The 25,120-nt window shown below is 35.4% G+C and overlaps 1 protein-coding gene across 1 annotated transcript; it reads left to right on the forward strand.

The window, feature by feature from the left end:
• Nucleotides 1-11,552: 11,552 nt before the first annotated feature.
• LOC136220462 (uncharacterized) lies at nucleotides 11,553-12,460 on the forward strand. The gene has a single exon (XM_066008276.1). It carries the CDS (start codon nucleotides 11,699-11,701, stop codon nucleotides 12,284-12,286), a length of 588 nt encoding a protein of 195 aa, XP_065864348.1. The 5' UTR covers nucleotides 11,553-11,698; the 3' UTR covers nucleotides 12,287-12,460.
• The last annotated feature ends 12,660 nt before the right edge of the window (nucleotides 12,461-25,120 follow it).

Consider the following 25,120-nt stretch of genomic DNA (forward strand, 5'->3'; position numbering starts at 1 on the left):
TACTAAATTCACTATCCTCTAGTTGAATTGTTATTTAGCAGGTTATCAACTCAAACTAGTTTCATTCCAGCATTATCAAGTTGACAACAAGGCAAAAAAAGAGTTAGAAGCTCAAACTCTCCATTTTCACTAAGTTATTAAACAAAGTCCGATTTGTGAATTAATTTTATTAGGATTACATTTGCATTAGATTTGAATTGTAAGTACTTGGTTGATATGATTTCTTTTTTGATATTAAAATTACATTTCTAGACTAATATTTGATAATATTTTGAGTTCAACATGGTAAATATTTTATTTTTTTAAAATATTATGAATTTAAACTGAATCTTACAATTCGATTCACGGGTCACGATTCACAAAATATGGATTTTGATTCATAAATCGAATCTCGATTTAACATCTAACTAGTGTTTTTTTAGGCCGGGGGCATGACATTGTAGCAGTACGTACATTGTGGATAGTAAAACTTGTCTTGATAATGTAATCTAGATCCATGGGTATATGATGATATCTTACTGTTACATCTACTAAGGAATAAAGAACATGTCCTATTGTGGAATCGATGAACATATATATACATGGGGTGGATAATAATCTTTAGGGCAAGCTTTGTTAAGATGTGAAATCTACGCACAGGCTCCACTTGACATTAGCCTTCTTTATTAGTAGGACCTTACCCACCTATTTGGGATAGTAGACTTCCTTGATATAATCTTAATTCTTTAAAAAAAATGTCTTTGTTTGAATCATTTTCTGTCTCTCTTCCCTATGATTAGGCTTTTTCTGGATGATCGGAGTGGCTTTGCGGTTGATGTTAAAAGAGTGCATCATTACTTTCGATGAAACCCCCTTTATATCCTCTGAACACCGTGCAAAATCGTTGATGTTCTTTACTAACGTGTCAATAACTGCCTTGGGATCCTTTAATATTTCTGTCGAAATTTGAATGGATTTTCCTTCGGCCAATAAGACCATCTCTAAGGTTCCAACTCACTCAGCCCGCTCATTCTCTTATTATATTGGATCATGTGCTAGCTTCATACTTAGATAGGCGACATATGTTTCTTGGGGCTATCACTTGGTTTTCCTAGGCAACAACCATGAAGTCTTCCAATAGTATTTCTATCACCAGGGCATATTTCATGAGCCTGGCGAAAGATTTCTCAATATTCCAAAAGTGAATTCACATCGAGATCTATTACCCTTTCCTTATCTTTGAACAACCTCTTTCTTTTCACTGAACAATCCTCTTTCGATCCCCCAAGCAATAACATTGATTACCTATCTACGTGCCCGTTCTATTGGGTGTTTGTCTCGTTGATCATATGCTTTCTCTAGGTTTTTAAAAAACTTATCAACTTTGCCCTGTTCAGCCATTTTATTGAGCTATGTGGCCAATTGTCTACACTGCTGTCGTGACCTTTACTTTTTTGAAACTCACAATGCATGCCATTGAGATGTCTCTTAGATGATTTTAACTTCAGTTGATACTGGATTATTTTCTGCTCTTTTCTACCTAATAGAGAATTTTTTTTCTAGGGGCATTCAAATGAGCGAAGTTTCGGCATGTGTGTTCCCTCGACCTTCGACGATCCTTTCCCCTTTTGCCTCTAGATTCCCTTGAGCTATTCACTAGTCCCAAACCTATCCTTAACAAATGATCTGGGCCATGTCCATCCTATTTGAAAATTGTCAGATCAAGACGATGAGGCTGTCTAAGAGGTGTCCATGAATGATCATGCCTTCGGCGTGTAGGACTAGATGTCTTTTCCTTAAATCGCTCTCTGTTGACATCATGTTGAGATTCTTTTGACCAATCTCGCTTTTTGGGGCAAGTGCAGACAACATGATGTCTGATGGAGCATGTGATGGAGTCTTGTCTATCTTCGTGCTTATTAGCCTTCATTGCCTCTCTAAGTTCTGCTCGTACAACTTCCATTTGTATGACATGCTCAGCTCGGAGGACATTCATGGATTCCAAGAAGAAACTTATATTATTTATAAGCTTTCTTGTGATTTCATCCATGAATCTGCGATGATCATGATCTCCAAAACATGCCTCTATCTGCTGGTCCAACACTAGGGATGATAAGCAAGGGCTTTAGTAGATTGTTACTTCCATCAACAAGACCTCGATACCTTGCTAGAGTAGTTGAAGAAGTAGGAATATCGGGGGATGGTTGAATGACGGGTTGGATAATAAAATTGCTTATCTGAGTCGTGATGCAACTTTTTTCACCATTTGATGGCTTCAAACCAGGATAAACTGACTGCCTGTCTTGAGTACATGAAATGAGATTAGCAAACGGTCAAAGGAGAGACTGACTTCAGATATCCCTACTCTGTTGTTTAAGTCAATAGATTGTCTTGAGTACCTGAAATAAGATTAACAATGAGTTAGAGAATGGGCTAGAGTTCGACGTACCTATTCTGATGCTGAAGTTAATATAAAAAAAAAAAAAAGTGATGAAAGTTATATATACCTTATTATATTGAGTTGCCCTTTTATTTAACTTAAAATTACTTATTTTTAATAATATTTATAACATTCAAAACTTTTATCAAACAAAAAATAAAACCATTAGAATGAGGTGGCATTTCTTGATGCATGCAGACACGTAAAGAACATAGAATATACATCTGAAATACAAGTACAAAATAAATACAAAGGACAATGTCATAATATATAGTATGTGTGTTTTCGGAATTACAGTACAGAGGACAGCCGGACCATATAATCAATGCCTAATAGTGTTGGGCCCCCTACCTGCGCGTATCAAATTATTAAGGATGTTGCCAAATATTAACCACCAATTTGTGTCCCTCAATTATCCCTATCCTTGTCAATCTTCATGCATTTCCATTATACAAATATAAAATTTTAGAATTCTATATACCAATGAAAAACAAACTACCAATGAAAAATGGGTAAATAATTTATTAGTCTCCTCCTTTTTACTTAACACATTGTTTGGTCCCTTTATTTTAAAAAAAACACATCATAAGATTTCTATCTTTTGTCAATATTTACCCATTTGTCCTTTTATTTATTTTTTTAGCTTTTTGACTGTTATATTTGGCATAAACAGATAGACAGAAAATAACAGAGTAACATGACCATTTTGTATATACTATAGATGTCCCAAAAACTAAAATATGTTCAGTTAAAAATCTAAAACGACAGAATGACCAAATGTTTAATATTGACAAAAGATATAGATCTGATAATATATTTTTCAAAATAAGAGGACTAAACAGTATGTTAGATAAAAAAGATGGGAACTAATAAATTATTTACCCATGAAAAATAGACACATATTTGCTAAATAATTCTCATCCCTTTTGATTAGACCCGGCAAAGCGACACACGACCCGATGACACGACACAGACACGACATGCTTTTTTAGTGTTAGTGTTTAGGGTTTTATGACACGACACGAAAGTTGACACGACACGAAATGACACGTTAATTTTCGTGTCAACCCGAAAACACGAAACTGACACGGATATTGAATCGCTTCGCAAAGCGAGCACCATGACGGGCCAATAAAACCTCGACGTCTTAAATTGTCCGTTGTTGTGAGCTTGCCAAGCATCGCTTTCCAACAGATCAAGGACCGAGAGGGTGGGAGGAATTCCTTCCAGATAAACTTCGCCCAATTCACTGAGCGATACGGAGACATCAACTGAAGAGCATTCTTTACTGTGAACAGGCCGTTATTACTAGGCTTCCAGAAACCGGTGTCCTCCAAAAACGGGCCAATCTGAACCGCTCTAATTCGACTCTCAACCAGCGCAGGAACATGTAGATTATCAGCCCAGCTCCCATTCTCAATATACATTGATACTTTGTCTGTTAGGTCTGTTCTATCCGAACCAAAAGTTTGTATTGCGGTGTTGGGACAGATCCAGCTATATGTCCAGAAGCAGAGATTGGATCTGGTTCCAATGATCCAAAAGGTATTTGCACGAATCATTTCCAGACTGATTCGGATGGATCCCAATGAGGAGCTTCCAAAAATTACGGAGGGACAGTTGTTGTTTTTTACGAACCGGGTCCTGAGAAGCCTAGTGATTAATCCCTTCTCATTATAAATTCTCCACCCCAGCTTCATCAGCATAGCAGCATTCATTTTCTGAATATTTTGAACTCCCAAACCACCTGCAGAGCATGGCGTACAAACCACTTTCCGAGAAACAGTGACCAATTTCTTTGTATTAACATCACCCGTCCATAAAAAGTTACGCATAGCTCGATTAATGAGGTCAAGAAGCGACTTAGGCCATCGATAGACAGCAAAAGAGTGCAGGAGGGAGCTACTAATCACCGAGTTTATAAGAACCAATCTTCCTGCCATGGAGAGGATGCTACCTTTCCACTTAGCAAAACGAACGAGAATCTTGTCGGCTACCGGTTGAATCCAGGCCTTTTTAGGTGCACCGATGAACAGGGGAACCCCCAAATACTGAATAGGCAAGTTTCCTTGAGGCATACGCATCCAGTTTTTTATATCTGCTACCCTTCTGTTCGATACATGTCGCCCTACGTAGAAAGTGGACTTAGCCAGGTTAATCTGCTGACCTGAGAGCTGTGAATACTGATGGAAAATATCCGAGAATTCTCTAATATTGCGCTTAGTAGCTCGGATGAACAGAATCACGTCATCCGCGTACATTAAGTGACTGGGAAAATTCACATTCCGATTGTAAATACAGGGTTGAATAGCACCATTTTCAACACGCTGGGTGATCCGTCTGCTAAGAAAATCTTCGGCTATACAGAACAGCAAAGGTGACAGAGGATCACCCTGCCTGACCCCTCGAGAGCATGAGAAGTAACCTTTAGCGCTGTCGTTAATCAAAATGGAGATTCTTGACGAAGTGAAAATATTGTGCACCCAATCTCTGAATTTATCTGAGAAGCCAAAGCACCCCAACACTTCAAGTAGAAAATGCCAGTCCACTGTATCAAAGGTCTTTCTAATGTCCACCTTTACAACCATATTACCACCTCTTGCCTTTTTAGCCAAAAGATTAACCCCCTCTGAAGCTCCTGCGATGCAGTCAGAAATTAGACGCCCTTTTATAAAGCCGAACTGCTCCGGGGAGATGATTTTTTGTGTTATGATGGCTAATCGAGAAGCCAGTATCTTAGTGACAATCTTGAAACAGAAGTTACTGAGAATGATTGGACGAAATTGGTCAATAGTAATTGCATCCGAGACCTTTGGGATCAAAACCATTAGATTTGAGTTCCACCCCGTCGACATAACCCCAGTGATGAAGAAGCTGCGCACAGCAAGACACACATCTGAGCCCACAATGTTCCAGAATGTTTTATAGAAAATACCCGTGTATCCATCAGGCCCCGGGGCGCTCTGGTCATCCATGTCGAAAACAGCCGCTTGAATCTCATCTGACGAGGGAGCTGTGGTTAGATCATTGTTTTCTTCCTCTGAAACCATACTGGGAATCGTAGCTCTTACCTCCTCAAAATTTCTGTTGTCCAAGTTTGGAGTATTAAAGAGATTTTCGTAGAAATTCAGCACATGCTCCTCAATTTGAGCTGTATCCGAAGTGATCACTTCGTTAATTCTGATATGCTTAATTCCCAGCTTCGATTTTCTTCGAGCCACTCTTTGATGGAAAAAACCCATGTTCCGATTCCCTTCCTTGAGCCATTTCGTTCTACTTTGCTCCTTGTAAAACACTTCTTGTTGCAGTAAGTATTTCTCAAGGTCCTCGTGAGCGTTTAGTTCCATTCTGTGAAGCTCGTCCGAGAAACCCTCGTTGGAAATCCGATTCTGCACTGTCTGAAGCACCGAATTGGCCTGCTCTATATTTTGATTCAGATTCCCGAAAGTATTTTTGTTCCAATCCCTAAGTGAAAATCTCAATCGCTTAAGTTTAAAGCTTATACGTTGCATAGGATGTAATGGAGGTGTATCGGTTGCCCAATTCCGTTCAATTAACCCCCGAAGAGACTGATCCCTGGTCCATATTGACAGAAATCTGAAGCGGGCTGGTGCGCGGCTGCCTGTGGTGCACATTAGAAGCAGGGGGCAATGGTCCGAGCAATGTCTCGGGAGAGCTAGACAGCTGATATCATTCCAAGCCTGAAAAAAATTTAGGTTTCCCATAGCCCTATCAATTTTGCATTCAACTCTCTGCTTCCCTCGTCGCCCATTCGACCATGTGTAGAAGGAGCCCCTTGTAACAATATCTGACATATCACAGTTATCCGTACATTCATTGAACTCTTTACAGGATGATCGGAGCGGTGGCAGCCCCATTTTTTCATGTGAGCCTCTAGTGACGTTAAAATCACCAACCATTGCCCAAGGCCCATTGCAACTATTTGAAACGGACTCGAGGCTGGCCCAAAGCATACGGCGTTCCATAGGGGTGTTAGCCGCATAAACCACAGATAAATAGAATTGAACATCATCCAACTGTAAACTGAAAGTAATATGTTGTTCGTTACGGTCAACCAAATTCACCGGAAGATCCCGTTTGACAAGGACCCAAAGTGAAGTAGGGGTGCGGTTATTGACAAAAACTAAGTCCATATCCAAACTGATCCAAAAAGCAGGAATAACAGAAGAGAAACTAACCATAGGTTCTGCAATGCATAAAACGTCTGGTTTGTGGTCCCTACAGATGTTTTTCAATCGTCGTTACGTGGGGGCGTTGGCAATGCCACGACAGTTCCAGTACAGCACTATCATCTGAGTCGCGGCGGTATCTTGGTTTCCTTGGTTAAAATCCGAAGAGGAGCAGTTTGCTCTCTCTTTTTCCTAAGCTTTTTCTTCTTAGATGTTACGGGGGTCCAGTCACTGTCATCCTTATCTTGTGGGGATTTCTCATCTTCACTGCTAATCTCACATTCCTCTGCCCAGGACACTTTTTTGGGGCTTGCAGACATCATTTGTAAATCTGCGTCTGTGCTGGTATCATGTAGCGTTTGTACTGGCATTACCTCTTGAAACAGCACCATTTGCCCCTCATGATTGCTGCTGCTGTCAACTTTTCCTTCGGGTTTCTCTAGTTCAGTGGCATGTTCCGTCGCAGTCTCTGATTCCCCATTTGCATTAGCAGCCGTAGCATGTTCAACAGAGTGCGCAGAATTTTCGGAGAATGCAGCTCCATTCGTACGCTGCCAGTACTGTTTTTGCGGTGCTTGCCGCTCCGTAACAAGGCCCTTGCCTTTGTCTTTCTCGCCATGAGGCTTGTCAGGTTTCTTGACATCTTTTGCAGGATTATTTCTACGGCAATTAACTGTTATATGACCTACCGAATTACATTCTGAGCAGAATCCTGGTAGTTTCTCATAAATGATTTGGGCCCAGACCATTAAATCATCAGTGTCTACTCGAATCTCATGATGCAGTGGTTTTTCTAGATCGATGTCAATTAAGATTCTCGCAAAATGCCCAAACTCTCCATCAATTGTGTTTTTATCCAAACGTAGGGGCACCCCAATTACTCTAGCGATGTTAGCTATTATCTCCTTATCCCAGAATTCCCATGGAAGGTTATACATTCGGACCCATATTTGAGCTGTTGTAGTTCTGTGGTTTGACGGATCAAAACCTGGTTGCCAAGGTGAGAGTCGTAGGATTCCGGGTTTTAGCGTGAGCGCTCCTTTGCTCTAGACTGATGTTAGGTCTGTCTCGGAAGGGAGATTGATATGGAAAAATCCTTTTCCCAATGAAATTAGTTTCCATTGGCACTGCAGTCCCCATAACTGATTCAGTTTAGTTTTGAGTTCAAGGTGTTTCCATGGTGTTTCCCCCTTAGCAAGGGTGATTCGTCCAATTACCGAGAAACGGCAAGCTTCAACTCTGTTGTTATATGCTGTTTGTGAGACTTTGATAGCTTTCATCCCCCCAATATCTTGGACCTTTGGTGCAGTAAAGTTTGGGTTTACTGTTTCATTGGAAAAAGTATTTTGATTGAGCGCAGTTGCATATGTCAATGGTTTCTGAACCTTTGTGGCTGGAGGATTAGGCGGCTTGTGCAGTGGGTGGCGGGGAGAGCGGCGGCTGCCATTAATTCCAGTTGAGGAGATCTCCGGCAAGAGATCGGCGTCGAGAGGCATGGGTCCAAATGAAAATATATTCATGTTTATCTTTTTTTAAAAACCAGAAAGCTTCTGTAGCAAGGTATGGATTCAGTCACCAATCCTACATCATTCCCCGTTTTTCTACTACCCTCTAACATGATATTATCGAACTTTTCGATAATTATTGTTAACATATACTAATCTAAAAATGATATAAAACGTTTAAAAATAGTACCATATCTTTTTATATTTTTAAGAGTTATTATTAATATATATGCATAACAAAATTACATGCAACCCGAAAACACGACACGAAATCGACACTAACCCGAACAGGTTAACACGACTTTGACACGAAAGTTTTTGGATTGGGTTTGGATTTACTCTTTTGTGACACGAACCCGAAATGACACGACACGAACACGACTCGAACACGATAATTGCCAGGTCTACTTTTGCTTGTTTAAATCCTCTCAACTTTTATTAAATCCTTTCAACTTGCTTAAAAGAATGTATGATATTCCAAAGTTTTTTATGTGATACACGGATCAACTTATTCAAATCTCCTTTTTATTATGTAACATAACATAGAATTTTATTTATTAGTATAAATTTAAGCAAATTCAAGAAATTAATGAGACGCATCTCAAAATTCAAAACATCAATCAAATCAAAAACTTCGAATATATATTAAACTTTACTGGATTTCTGAATATATTTGAGAACCCTACTGAATTTTTCGAATATATAAATATATTTGCACCAACCGTATCTAGATCCTTGACATTTCACAAAATATCTGAATGGCATCTCTTGTTTAATTCTTATTTAAAATTTCTTTGGGTGTTTCTCAATATCTCTAAAAAAATTCTGAGGATAATAATGTTTACATGTTATGAGAAAGATATGGGTACGTGACTATGTATAATGTATAATTATATTCAATAGTATTATATAAGATGGATAGAAATAAATCTTGATACTGTACATATATGGCTAGTCCGTGCCTAATTTAGAAACCCGTGAAACATATAGATATATGGACGGTCCAATTTTAATTTAACTCCCACAAATTACATCTCTCACATAGAGTTACAGTCCAGCTTTAATTTTAATTTTAATAATATATAATATAGTTATAGTTGAACCGTTCCATGACTTGAGTAGTTCATTTCTCAATATATAATTGTTAGGTGAAAGAAGCTAGCTTGGTCAAACAGATGAGATGAGATCTACATATCAATCCTGAGTGGATCAAGCCAAACATTACATTTTATTTCTCAAAATGGTCACAATTATTATTAGAATAAAGGCAAACACCATCTTTAACCAAATAAAATAAATAATACTTTGTTAATTAAATTTCATCGAGATTTGTGATTTGCCGTGATCTTAAGAGTGGGTAGGTCTACCCTTACCTAAACTTCTTTTTTGGAAGTTTGCTGGTGGTTTCTTTGCCGGCGGGATCAAAACTAATGCTAATGGATCAGCCTTAAAGTTGTGTGGTGGAGGTATTTTTTGAAATTTCGGCATCTTCTTTGGTTCATTGGGAATTCCGACCGCATGAGACTTGTTACTAAAATGCAGTCCATGTTCACATATCTAGAGAAGTGAAAAGAATTGCAGATAATCTTGCCAATTAAAGTCTAACTAATATCTATGGATTATGTAATTATAAGTTTTCCTAATTTCTTGTTTCCTTTTCCATTCGGGTTGAACTAATTGTAATGTTTCCTCTCTTTCTCTTCTTTAATGAATTTGGTTCCTTAGGTTATTGAGTTTTCCAAAAATGTTTATCTTGATCCCCTTCGTCTCCTACCTTTACTAAAAAAATAATATAGTGAAATGAAAAAAGAAATTCAATCAACCAAAGCCAAAATGATCGAGGCTTCTTAATAAAATAAATAAGCATCATTTTTCAATGTTGGAATACATCATAGGTCTTCTAAACTTGGTCAGAAAATAAATTGGTCTATTGAATTTTAAAAGTTTCTCATTAGCTCCGTAAACCTACTTTAAATCACAAATATATTATCTCTCAAATTTATTTAAGAGGAAATTACACCAAAAATCAAATTTTTATTTTTATTTACAAGGTGCCTTCTATGGTTACTTTGTTTTTGACAAAGTACCATTACTTGGTATGTTTTCACCATTGGATGATGGATTAGAAAATTAATCTAATGGTGAAAACACACAAAGTAAAGCTTACTTTGTTAAAAACAAAGTAAGCATAGCCTTTACCTATTTACAATTATGAAAATCCTTTTTATGTATTTTATCATTATATGATTTTAAATCTTAAAATATCAGAATATCATAACTTTATTTTTGTTTTTGTCAAATTTTCAGTTATCAATTGCAGGAAAAAACAGTTTTAAAAAAACCACCAGATCTGACATTTAAATAAATTTGTTTAAGAGTTTGAGACACTTGTAAATAATTTGTTAATCGTAACTATTATGTAATTTACCCTTTTTTTTGGTACGAAAGGGAAAGAAAATGACAAACAAAAAACAGCCCAAAAAACCTAACCCATGATTAGCCTGGGAAAGCTAACCCCCACCACAACATCATCCAAAAGAAAAGAGGACAGAAACTCAGGAGGTGAAGAGAAGGTTGAGACTCCCAACATCCTCACATGGCCCCTATATAGAAAAGAACAATTAGTAACTCTCTCCTTAGGACCCCCAAAAATCCTATCCTTTCTATATTTCCCGCACAATAACCGAACCCAAAGCGAAGACGAAAGTTGTCATCCTCCACAGAAGTTTCATTATTTACCCTTTATTTAAATGGAACTTTTTCTTTATTTTATTTATTTTTTAATTCATACTTCCTAATTTTTAACTTTTTTATACTACATGAAAATTGTAAAACTAGTACAAACCTAATAAAATTTAATAACTTTAATGATTAATTAAGAACATAAATTCTCATAACTAAAGTAACTTAATAATTAAAATTTAATAACTCTTAAATACTAATGTAAGAAAGTAACTTAAGTAACTCTAATAGTTACAAGTTAATTTAATTTGCCAACATGACATTGCTTAAAGTTATAAACGTTTTAACTTGTTCTGCCACGTGAACATAGTGAGTTAAGGCAAATTATTAGAAGCACCCGGTTCTCCATGTCAAATGGAGAACCTTCCATACATATTTTGACATGTGTAATATGGACCCACATATATTATAAAAGACTCCACTATTTTAATTATTACGTGGGGTCAGAATATACTTGTCCAAATGTGAATTGGGGGTCCTCCGAGTGACATGGAAGACCCGATGCTTAATATAAGAACTCGAGAGTTAATGAGTTATTTTAAACAAAGTTCACCGAGTTACCAAGACACCATTAAAATTTAGGGGTTCAATCGGTTTTCTTAACTAAATTGAGGGACCCTCATGTATTAAGCCAATTTTAATTAGTTACCAAGTCCACTACATTATATCAGTCACATGATGGAGCGGTTTAACGAACACTTCCTACAAAGTAAAACACCAAATTCTCTTACATTACATATTTTTATATATATATAAATCCCATTTCTCATTCTACCTTAGCCAAATTCTCTTTTTTTTTTCCCTAATCTTTTTTCTAAATTATATTGCATGCTCCTTTTTCAATGGGAAATTTAATCACAATCGGCCGATCATCCAATGTCACCGGAAAAGTTATTCTGTCGGACGGCAGCGTACAAGGATTCGACAAAACATTGACGGTGGCTGAACTCATGTTAGAGCATCCACAAGAGGTCGTTGTCGAATTCCGACCAGATTTGTCTGGAAAACGGCCAACTCCATTGCCGGCCGACAAGAAGCTAGACATGAAGAAGGTATACCTAATGTTACCGGTGAAAAGAGGAAAACCAGCATCCTTAACTTCAGAAGAAGCAAGAAATGTTCTGTCGAGTGCGAACTCGGTTTTAAGATCACGATCTCTTATATCATCAAAGAGGTTTTTGCCTCTTTTTGCTAGGATTTGCCCTGCAAGTTTCGAACAAGTTGTCATAGAAAAGAAGGAAATTGTGGAGAAAAAGCCGCCGCCGCCGGTGATTTGTGATTCGGAGTTATTACCGGAAAATATGGACACAACGCCGGAATATTTGAGCAGGCAATTCTCAGGGAGAGGGTGGAAACCTAGCTTGGATACTATCACGGAGAAGAAGGTAGAGAAAAAGAAACCTCATTGGTTATTTAATTTAGAAGCTTAATTAAAGTAATTAAAGTAATTAACAGAGGAGCTAGTTGTCATCATTTGTGTTGAACTTTACTATTAATACTGGAATATGTTTCTTTTGAAATTCTAAATATTATTCACTTTATGTTTCTTTTGAAAATATTTCCCAATTTGTGGTATTTTTTACATATTTGATAGTAGGGTTGCAAACGGGTCCGAATGAGAATTAAAACAACTTCCTCCAATCTCGTCTCTGTTTATTAAATGATAAAAAAATTGTCCATGATCAATCTACATTCTCATGAAGATCCCAATTCCTCGTTACTCAAATTGTAAATAATATTTTTAGTGACATTTAATTTGTTTATCGTACCATACAATTAGATAAATATAATCTAAAAATTATTGATATATTTGATACAAACTGTATTAATAATAATTCATAAGTAATACATTAATAATTAATTATAAATATATTTAAATATAAAAAAAACATCAATTTTTTTTATAAATAAGTTATTTGAATAATATTTATGGGAAATTCTCACGGGATAAAAAAGACAGATAGAAATTCTTCTTATTGGATGCATCTTATAGGAAACGAATAATCTCATTCTATTTACGAGTTTATTTAAAAATGTCTATCGAAAACAGATAATCTAGTCCCATTTACCACTCTATTTAACATGAAAATAGAGTATAACCAAAGGATTATAGACGTTGATTGCATAATTCCAAAAGTCATCGGCCTAATACCTAGTGGAATATATTTTATATTTCTTTTAGCATAGTCTATGTTTAAATAAAAACAATAATACAGTTTATTATCTAAACTAATCAGATTGTAAAATTCAACGTAAATACTTAGTTTAAATACGAACCCTATATAAAATATTAAGAAATTACCACATTAATTTCGCTTATCTTATATCCTTTTGGAGCTTCCCTATAAATCTTAGACATGAACACTTTAACAACTCTAAATCTAGAATGAGAAATATTTAATCTTACTTGAATATATTATGTCAACGTTAGAAGTTTATTCAAGTAACTATAGCTAATTAAGAAGAGAAATATTATTAATATTACAGTTAAATTGTACAAATAGTTGCAGTTTCCTATATTAGAGTTGTATACCAAAGTAATCTAATATAGTCCTGATTCCGATTAATTAGATTTAAGGATTAAGCAATAGCTAGTTTACCTAATTTTATTTACCAAGCAAACTATTATCTAATACTACTAACTTCATTCTTAATTCCGATAAATAGATTTGATTAAAGTTGAAGCACATAAATATTCAATTAAGGGACATTTTTAAATTAAAAATGATAGGTATGTATATATAGGGGACAAAAAGAGGTGGAAATTGAGTAAACTTGTTAGGCAAAGTTGATAAACCAAGTCATATATATAAATACCAACTATTCAACCATATTCCTAATATCAGTTAATATCCCACATGTTACTTTATTTGCATTTTATATATATAACTTGTCCGATTTTGTCGGTTTGAGTCATCAAGCACCTTTTAGATGAATTCTTTTTCAATTAAAACTTTCTGACGTACGTTAGGATTTGAATTCGAAATCTAACTTAAACGATTTGAAGCTCTCAACCATTTAAATCAACCTTAATTGATTATATTTTATGTTTAAAAAGGGCAGTTCTTCAACAATATTAGGTTAGTAGTTAATATTCTTTTATATTGCAGAAAAACTATACTCTGATATATGGAGCATTTGAATTTGTCAAGGACGTGTTTACAAAAACTATTCAATTATACAATGGACGCTTTCATGAGATGCACTTTTCTCCATTGCATCATCAAATATAAAATAAAGCCATCTTTTAATTTTTTATGGCAGTAAATATCCATGTGGATGTATGTTTATATTACTCCAACTAGGATTTTGGATACTCATCAAATAAATAAATAAATAGTATGACTAACTCTAAACTTATCATTTCATAAATAAATAAAAACAAACAACTCAAACAAATCTCTTTAAACTCACTTGACATCTATCAAGAAGCACACCATATCCATGATGGCCCAAATCGAGTTCTTGCGAAATTTACCATCTAATCAACCGTCCAATTTCTTTCTCCATACATGAACAAACATAATTTCTCATTGTCTGTCACGAAGCTCCTCACACTTAAAAATCAGTCACGACGACCCAACCATGAACCCCAACACGACCTGAGAATCCATCTCTGCTACAATCTGCATGTACCAATCTGAAGGTGAAGAAAAGACCCCAGAGTTTACAGGAAGGCAGAGCAAATGCCAACATTGACTGCAAAATTCTCATTGCAGTCCCAAATAAGACCCTGCTGAAGCCATACTCGGACTGTCTTTATAAACACCATCGATATTTAATTTACAAGCACCATCTATAATCAGTGGCGGAGTCCGGACCAGAACCTCGGGGGCTAGACCATGTATAAAATAAAAATTGCTACTTGAACATATTTATAAAAATAAAATGCATAATACAAAATGCAATTGTATCATAAAATGCGAGTAAAAAATATATATTTTTTACCTATAGTAAGAAAATTAATACATAATAGAATTTACAATCGAATATGTCATATTCTAAAAATATTGTACAATCACTTCATTTTTTATATCAATAAGAATTCTTTTATCAACGTAACGCGCCACACAATCTGTGAGAAAGTCATACACTATGATGTATTTTTTGACAAGAGTTCAACGATATTCCTGGTGGATAAAAGATGTTAGAAATTGGATGAGCATCTTATTACAAAAGTAATTCTAATGACACTTATGATATAATACCTAAATGTTAGGGTACCATGCTCTTATCAGGACCATCTCTACGCGTTAGGAGGTCTAACACGAATTGTTCAATTGGACCTTCTGAAAATAATAAATGAAATGAGACTTTTGAAAATAATATACGTATTTTTATATGAAATTTTATCTTCTAGCTTTTGATGCAAATTCCTTAATTAAACTTTCATAATCAATTTCTTCTAACAAGTCATTTTCAATAGATAAAATTATTTCATTTAATTTTTCTTGACATAGTTGATTTTAAGTAATTTTAACTAATTTTAACTAATTTTAGTTTATAAAAACTTTTTACTGCAGAATAGACATGTTCATAGATTGGGTTGTGTCGTGTCGGATTCGGGTCGGGTCTATCCGAGTTTTACATCTAACTACTTTATCCAAGCCCAGTCCAGTCAACCCGCACTATATTTACATCGGTTTGGGCCGGGCTGGGCTAGACTAGAAAAACTAAATCCCAAGGCCAGCCTAGTCCGACCCATCCACCTAAAATATTTATTTTGAAAAATAAATTAAAATTAAATTAACATTTTTTTATAATGTAACAAAAATATATATTTATAAAGTGTAACTTATGGAAGAAACAATAAAGAGCTCTTATCTTTTTTTAACAATTTGGACGAAACAATATAATCTTTTTTTTCAAAAGATAAATATACTGTACTTACAAATAAGAATCCTTTAAATGCAGAGAAAGAGAGGCACGAGAAAATAAAATAAAATAAAATAAAATTAACATTGTAAATATAAAGTAAAATGCTAAATGTAATTAATTATATAGAATTGTTTTATAGTTCAGATTGGGTCGGGCTAGACTCGAATTTTGAGACACATCCCAAGCCTATCTCATTTTATGTTCGGACTTTTACGGGCTCGGACTAGGTCGGGCTAATACTAAATATGCATGTCCATTAAAGGCGGGCTTAGATAGGCCAACGCGCTCATGAACAGGTCTACTGCATAAGCAACAGAGGAAAATGATAGTAACACCAATGACAAAAAATATCACGAGTCAATGAAAAATCCACCAAAGAAAAAAAGAAGTAATTTTTTTATGGGAAATGATAAATAGAAAAAAGAAAATAAGGAAGGTATGATGTTCTTTTCTAGGTTTAGACGACATGTGTATTCTAAAATCTAACAGTAAAAAAAATATAAAAGCCTCAAACTCTTCTAATGGGTTCTAGATGTACTCTAATGATAAAAGAAAAAAAAGATGAAAAACCTCAAACTTTTTTAACAGGTACAAAGTACAAATAAAAAAGAAAGTTAAAAGTCTAATAAGTAAGTACAGTAACAAAGTACCGCGGTTAATGTTAACTAATTTATATTAATTATATAAATTAAGAATTCTTTTATGCAACTATTAATATGTATTATAGTAAGTAAATTATTATTTTGACAACGATTAAATATTTATTACAATTATAAATTTTGGGCCTTAAAAAATATGAGGCCTAAAGCTCTTACTTTAGTGGCTTTATAATTAAGTTTAAGTATACATCCTATTTGGAACTAACAAACAATAGCAATACATCATTTGTGAATCCTGCATAGTAAAATAAGTGGAGTCCATAAATTATTCTTAATTTTTTATTCAAATGTAGTGTAGAGGAAAATGTACATTTTATCCCACTCCATCCCATTGCTTATTTGAGAGAGTTTTCAAAGGTTTATAAGTTAGTCTTTTACAAGGTTGGAACAATTAATTATAGAAAAGGTTTTTTCACGTGTAGAGGTGCAATTCAAGTTCCAATGGGCTAAAAGGCGCACATGCACATCGTTGGCGACACGAATGTTGGACCAAAATGGGTCAGACTCCTTTTGGTATGGTCCATAAAAAAAATTTCCTCTCATTCATTAAAACGCTCAGAATAATTATTAATTAAGAACTGAAACTGCAATGTCGTTATATTTGAGTGGTTTAATACTCATTAACGAAATTAATTTTTCATTAACTAAACCTCATTTAGGTCCGGTCCATAAAACCATTTTTCCTCTCACTCATTCAAACGCTCAGAATAATTTTAAGAACTGAAATTGCATTGTCATTATATTTGAGTAGTTTTTAATACTCACTAATGAAATTGATTTTTCATTAAGTGTAATTAATTACTGAATTAGTTAAAACTGTTTACAATTGTCCTGTATTTGAATGACTTCCTTTTGAATTTTGTTAGGCTAGACCACTAGGTCCAATTTCAATTTAGGGAAATTTACACAGAAATTCATATTTTAATAATTATTTACAACTATGTCAAGTCATAATTTTAGATTATATCAAACAAATAAAATCGATACTTTTAATATATTTTAAGAATTATAATTTATACATTATAAGTCTAGAATATATTTTCTAGGGTTTATGATTTATAAATTGGAGTCTAGAATTTTTAAACTATGGTTTAAAATCATAATACATATAGAGAATAATGACATATTAAGAATTAAGTTTGGTGATATGACTTAATTGTAATTTTGTACTTAATTATGATATTCATGTATTTGACCCTTGAATTTATGAAAAAAAAACCAAATATTTATTTTCAAAGGGATTTAGAAAAGTAAGTAAGGCATCACACATTGCTTAGAAATCACTTTGTGGTGATATTAATAAAGATGATCCTCACACATTTGGGTGTGCCCAACGGGTACCCCACTTTTATGAAAGGGTGAGGACCTACTTGATGCTTAACCACCATACACTCATGCGCGCCACGCCGCCGTCCGTGCCGGGTTGGTGTGGTGTGTTTTATTTATTTTGGAATTAATTTTTTAATTAATTAAAAAATCTTATTTCTTCAACGTCTCTTTTATTTTTGTCTTTCTGAACCAGTCTTCCAGTTTCTCACTTCCCTGATTTCATTCCCTCTTTCTTCTCCACTAAATCAGAGAACAACAACTCTAATTTTACAGTATAAATACCACAATAGTTTTCATTTTTTAACACATAGCAAGAAAACACTTTTCATTCTGAATCAATTTCGAACTACACAAATAGAGTGAAGACAGATCGGGTTCGTACTGTGCAATACGAAATCCTATTAGGAGTGGGCTATTTTATTATGGAGGCGACCGAAAATTGATCTGCTTGCACTTTCTGGCAGTTCCACGAACGTCTTAAAGAAAGTGACTTAGTCTACAACAGTGCCCATTATTCTGTCGGTAATTTGGCACTTTTTCAGTTTTTGTTTCAACAATTTTAAGACATTTCATTACTGCTATGGCTACCGAACAATCTAATGGACTGTCTGAAACTAACAAGTCATTACGGTTCGAGGGAGCTCAATTCCAAAGGTGGAGACAGAAAATGTTGTTCTACCTTACCAAAAAAAAGTTGCTTCTATTCTTACCTCTGAGAAGCCTACTCTTCCTAAAGAAGCTACTGAGGCAGAGATTCGTCATGCTGAAAAATGGACAGAGACCAACTTTCTATGCAAGAACTACAATCTGAATGGTTTAGCAGATGACTTGTATGATTACTACTTTGCTGGAAAAAAAACTGCCAAAGAGATATGGGAAGCTTTGTAAAAGGAGTATGACACAGAAGAGGCTGGTTCGAAAAATATTATGTCAACCGCTACCTCATATTTCAAACGATTGATGAAACATCAGTGGAGGCTCAATCTCATGAACTTTAAAAAATTGTACATGAGATTATCTCAGAAGGTATGCCTCTTAATGATCAAGTTCAAGTTGATGTAATTATTAACAAACTGCCTCCTTCCTGAAAGAATTTTAAGAATGTTCTCAGGCACAAACCCAATGAATTTTCTATGGGATTTTCTTATCACAAAATGAAAAAGGTCATAATAGATCCTTGTAAGCTGAACCAAGAAAAGGTGAACATTATACTTATAGTAGATTTGCATTGTAGGATAGTTCACATCATAGTATACATGGAATACTGAGCAAAAAACTATACATCATCGGGCAGAATAGACATACGTCCTAGATCCTCAGCCATTGCATGAATCTTCAGAGAGATGTTATCTCCATAAATTTGGCGCCACAAATATTTACAAAACATGGGTTATTTCTTTCTATTCAAAATTTAAACATTCAAAAGGAAGCATACTCATATTTGGGAGATCGTGCATTGCATATGCTTGATGCGTCTCACAGCGTCGGTACCGCAAGGCTCACTAAGGGATAAGTGTACCCCGTCGTTATCAAGTAATAAAATCTGGACAAGTTCAGGTATCGAATCCACAGAATTTATTCCTACAAGTATCGAACTACTTGGTCTCAGGTGTTATCTAGGCTATGGGGGGGGTTTGAATTGGTTTTGATTAAATTAACCTACTCCTAATTAAGTTACCCTACTCCTATCTAAGTTATTCTACTCCTAAGTGATCTTTTACCAATGTAATTACCCGAAGGGACATGAGGTAATACGATAATAATGAAAATAGATTATTTAGACAAGGGAATTAAAACCTAATCCAAGTCACTTGTGTCTGAGGCGATTAACCCTACCTATCCTCCTGAGGTACCTAGTTCGTGATTCCCTTGTAAGGCCGAAACTAGCTCTAAAGCTCAGCAATTTGGGCTTAATCTTCTATAGGGACGTCAATCCTATAGGCATGGACTAGGTCAGATTCAGCTCGCAATATGTGCCAACTTAATTTTAGGATTATCGAATGAGTTAAACCAATCAGACAAAGCGTAAGACAAAGATTTAAGCAATAGAACAATTGAATAAACAAAACTATAATATATATTAAAGATGAAAAGTATTGTCACGGAGATACAATGAGCCTAGGATTCATAATATGGATCAGAGGCTAGACAGAATATAAAAGAAGAAAAATCCCTTTTAGGGAACCTTTCTACCAATGTTGGCGTCTTCCTAGGACTTAATGGAACTTGAGCAATCCTCGGTGAATGAAGCTTCAGAGGTGTCTTCAATGGAGGTCGAAGGAGATGGAGGAGGTGGAGAGGATTTCTCAAGGTGGAAGCTAGGTTTGTACAAAAGATAAAAGATATCTAATTTACAATAAAAATGTCCTAATTATAGTTGTGTTTGAGTCCCGATGCTAATTGGATTTGTTTCCTGTTGCAGGTGGGAGAGTCGGGACGCAATCGTGGAGTCGTGGGGTCGGGAATCAGTCAAAAGACTGATTCCCGAGGCGCAGCGGCGCGAGCTGGGCACCAGCTCGCATAGCTGGCCTCTGATGGCCAGCTCGCCGAGCTGGAAAACAGTTTCGCCGAGCTGGCCTATAGAGGCCAGTTTTTGCGCTCTGGACATGCCCAATTCGCGGAGCGACTGCCGGGGGGTCCCCGAGATGCGATTTTTGACCGAAATTGATCTCGTTTTAACCTGCTCACGCATATAAACTCCAAACAACGTTAGTCCAAAGGCTAAATTGACCCACCAGTCGTTAGATTTGAGTGAAAACTCTGTTTAGTGAGACCTTTGGTGGATCAATTAGCCATAATAAATAATTGAAAGTTAACATACGTGCTATTTTGGCGATATTTGCCCAAAAACAACTAGAAAATGACCTCAAACTACAAAAAGTGAACAGGACACATACAAAACACAACTATCACGCACACATGCATAAAAATACGAGAATTGCTCGCTTATTGTAGGAAAACTAGACTAAACTAATCTAAAAACCGTACCTAAAGATAGGGGTTTTTGACCCCTATCAAACCTGCTCACACTTAAAACTTTACTTGGCCCCAAGTAAACTAAAAACGAAACCCGCAATCACAAGCAAGCTAGGAAACCTCCTAGTTTTACTAGGTGCTTGACACAATTTCGAGCATCTGTAATCACATGCATTCGGAAGTACAAAGTAGAGACACGATGTCTAAAAGCCGCATTTCAATTATCACAGGTCATATGCTTAAGAAAAGGATACATGTTCAATTAAACGAGCTTAAGGGGATAGCTAAGTAAAACACCTCACCATAGGTAGTTCACTCAATTCACACAATTTTAGTGGCTAAATTGTTTACTCTCGGCTTATGTTCTTGCTTAGGATTACGTTGATTTTGAACCTTCATCCGAGTTCCTCTACTATGCTACATGACTCCGACGATATCAAAAATAGCCTCGAATTGGGGTTGTAATGTGGTTAGAGGGTTAAAGGTGCAACAAAGGTTAGGAGTTCTAGCGCTAGAAAAACAAAGTTTAAAAATGGCTTTAGCAAAGATGAAGTGATTGAGCTTTTTATTTCTTTATATATATACTTTTTTTTCTAAGACGTTCTAATTTTAAGAACTGGGGAATGGAGTTCTCCCCTTTTTGTTCATCTCTTTTTCTTTCTCTTTTTCTCTTTTTTTTTTTTTTGAATAGTGATGCCCATTCACTTCTTAGCTTTTTGGCTTGCTGCTATAATGCCATAAACAAAGAGAAAGCGCTAGAAGAAAAAATAGACTCAATATGAGCTTTGCAAAAACTCGGGTTAGGTAACAAACTAAGTGATAGTTTACAAAAATTGGGTTAGAACGAAAGAAAATCTACAAGATATAAAATACAGGCTCAAAGGGGCTTCCTAGAGTAGATGAAAAAGAGAAAATAAGGTAAAGAAAAAGGTTAGTTCTAATGAGGCTGATTCATCGTTTATCATCTCAAATCATTGCATGTAGGTTCAACTCAGTATTAGGTGCAAAATCTGTAATCTTTCCACAAGTCAAAGCATTCACACAAAAATATCAAGAAAATAGCTTTTTGATGTTCGCTCTTAGGCTCAAGTTCAACTCACAATTCTTGGGTTTCAATTTTGTGTTTATTAGTTCTCCCAAGCTCAAATTCAATATCACATGCCTTCAATTCTTAAGTTATCTACCTAAGTACTGATTTTAGCATTTCTTCAAAAGTAGGGTCTAAATGCAATCTTTAGCTCATGCTTTTACAGATACAAGGATTGTGTCCTACACCTAAACTAGTTGTCATACAATTTTAGATTCGTTTCTCAGTCCCCAGAAACAAATAACGAAGTTTAGATTCAAAGGAAGTTTTCGGTTTTAGGTCCTAAACATGCAAAAACATAAACAAAGCATAAATAAAACCCAAAAACGCAAAACTAAACTAGACACGACGCAACAAAAATTAAAAAAATTTACAATTTTTGTAAGTTTGTCTACCCCTCCTCCTCACACTTAAATCATGCAATAAGTTACAACATTGCATATAAAACAATAAAATACATGTGAAATAAGTTAGGGTGGAGAAGACAACTTACTAACCAAAGTTAAAAACAGAAATCCATAATTGAATTAAAAAGAAAAACAAACCTAGAAAACGTTTAATCCAAACTTGGGTTGCCTCCCAAGAAGCGCTACTTTTATAGTCGGTTAGCTCGACATAGAGTTTCTTCCGAAGTATAAGCTTATATCCGCGTTAGGAACTCGAATTCCTTAACAAACAATCCGTACCTACAAAACGGATTAGGGGCCTCAAATAAGTTTAATGAAAATAAGCGGCCAAATTTAAACATATTATGAAAAAGTTTGGTTTACTGCCTTTTGGATTCTCTTGGTAGGTCGAAGAGAGTCAAAACTTCTGAGCATGAAGCAAACCTAAACGTTTCTAGCTTTTGAGGAAAAGGTAGTTGAGATACACAAGTTTTGATTTGATCTTTTATCTCTATCATATGATTTAGAATTTCAGATTTTGAACCGGGGTTGCTTACCGCTTCTGGTTCCTCACTTACCTTGAGTGATGCATGTGACAGTGGACTTGGTTCTACATTTTTGTCACTCTTCAAGGCTTGAGCTGATTCCCTTTGTGGGATTTCTATGTTTTCCTTCATGTCTGGGAGAGCATCTCGGGATTGCTTTTGTATCTCATGGTTTATTTGAGCCAATTGGTTGCTCAAGTCCTTGCAAACCTCCTCATTGATTGTAAGTCGGGTTGATATTCCTTTCAAAAGGGACAGCACCTCATCTCGTGAGCTAGAGGGTTGTGGAGGAACTTGGCTTGCTTGTTCATAAGGGAACATTCCCAATTCGTTTTCCCTGTGCTCATTAACAAACCTATTTGGAGGCCTCAATATGTTAGGGTTCTCGTAGGACAGATTTGAGTGTTGAGGTCTCCTCCAATCACTATCATAAAAGCTGTAAGAATTGGGGTTAGAATTGTACCTTTGGTGATTGCCCACAAAACTTACACTTTCATTGGTGTTGAGGCTCAGTTTCGCCATCAAGATATCCATTTTCTTATTTAACTCGGCCATGGAGGGATTGGGAGCCTCATTCTCCAGGGCATGAATGTATTGTCTTGATGGGATAGTAAACTTTTAAGCTTGCCACTCGACTCTTTCTTGCCAATTCATTGATCAGAGAATGCTGAGAAAAAGTGAAGTTCTAGCACAAAAGTTGATAAGTAAAAGTATACATTAATGAACAAATACAAAAGATATGAACAAGTATAGAATGTATAAAGAATTATATATAAACATGTATAAACGATATAAACAAAGGATATTCACAAAAGAATGCATAAACTAACAAATCGACATTTGGTTCGATATTGCAGAAGAAATAAATCCCCGGCAACGGCGCCAAAAACTTGATACGCATCACGGCGTCGGTACCGCAAGGCTCACTAAGGGATAAGTATACTCCGTCGTTATCAAGTAATAAAATCTGGACAAGTCCAGGTATCGAATCCACAGGATTTATTCCTGCAAGTATCGAACTACTTGGTCTCAAGTGTTATCTAGGCTATGGGGGGTTTGAATTGGTTTTGATTAAACTAACCTACTCCTAATTAATTTACCCCTACTCCTATCTAAGTTATTCTACTCCTAAGTGATCTTTTACCAATGTAATTACCCGAAGGGACATGAGGTGATACGATAATAATGAAAATAAATTATTTAGACAACGGAATTAAAACCTAATCCAAGTCACTTGTGTCCGAGGCGATTAACCCTACCTATCCTCCTGAGGTACCTAGTTCGTGATTCCCTTGTAAGGTCAAAACTAGCTCTAAGCCTCAGCAATTTGGGCTTAATCTTCTATAGGGTCGTCAATCCTATAGGCACTGACTAGGTCAGATTCAGCTCGCAATATGTGCCAACTTAATTTTAGGATTATCGAATGAGTTAAACCAATCAGACAAAGCGTAAGACAAAGATTTAAGCAATAGAACTAGGGCTGTTAATATGGGTCACAACACGATAACACGATTCGCGTAACACGGAAATTAAACGAATTAGGGTTGAGATAAATGGGTTTGGATCATAAATGGGTCGACACGCCTAACCCATAAAATAAACGGGTCGGGTCGCAGGTTGACTCACGAATTCGTTGTAACCCGTATAATTTAGGAGAGTCTATGGATCATGTCAACCCAACCGCGAACCCATCTAACCTGTCCCATCTAACCCATATATCATGTAAATATAAAAAAGTTTTATGGATATTAAAGTAATTTTAATTTTTAACCCTTATATATATATATATATTACAGAACAAGTTAGGTTTCCAACTTTCTTTCCCTAACAATTTGTGTTGCCTGCCTCTCTTCATTGACATTCGGTCAACGCTTCAGTCTCTAGCCACAAGTAAGTCTTTTGTTGAGTCAACTTCTAGTATGATATGTCTAACTTCTGATTGTTGGTCTTCTATTACAACAGATGAGTATATATGTTTGACCGAGCATTTTATTGATAAAGATTGGAATATCCAAAAGAGAATTTTAAACTTTTGTTATTTGCCTCCTCCATATAATGGTGTATCTCTTTGTGAAAAAATTCACAATTTCTTGTTGGGTTGGAAAATTGATGGTAGAATTTTATCACTTATTTTGGATAATGCAAGTGCAAATGATACATGTGTGGACTTGTTGAAAAATTTATTGAATAGCAAGGGTTGTCTATTAAATTGTGGAGATTTTTTTCATATGGGATGTTCTGCTCACATTCTAAATTTAATAGTTCAGGATGGGTTGAAAGAAATTGATGACTTAGTTTGCATTGAATCAAAGACTAATGAACAATATACTAATTTTGTTGTTGTTTAAGTTGAATTGAATGTTTTAGTTTTAGTTTATTTGTTATTTGGAATTGAAATTTTATA

This window comes from Euphorbia lathyris, chromosome 2 (assembly GCF_963576675.1).
Source record: "Euphorbia lathyris chromosome 2, ddEupLath1.1, whole genome shotgun sequence".
In the NCBI taxonomy this organism is placed as follows: Eukaryota; Viridiplantae; Streptophyta; class Magnoliopsida; order Malpighiales; family Euphorbiaceae; genus Euphorbia; species Euphorbia lathyris.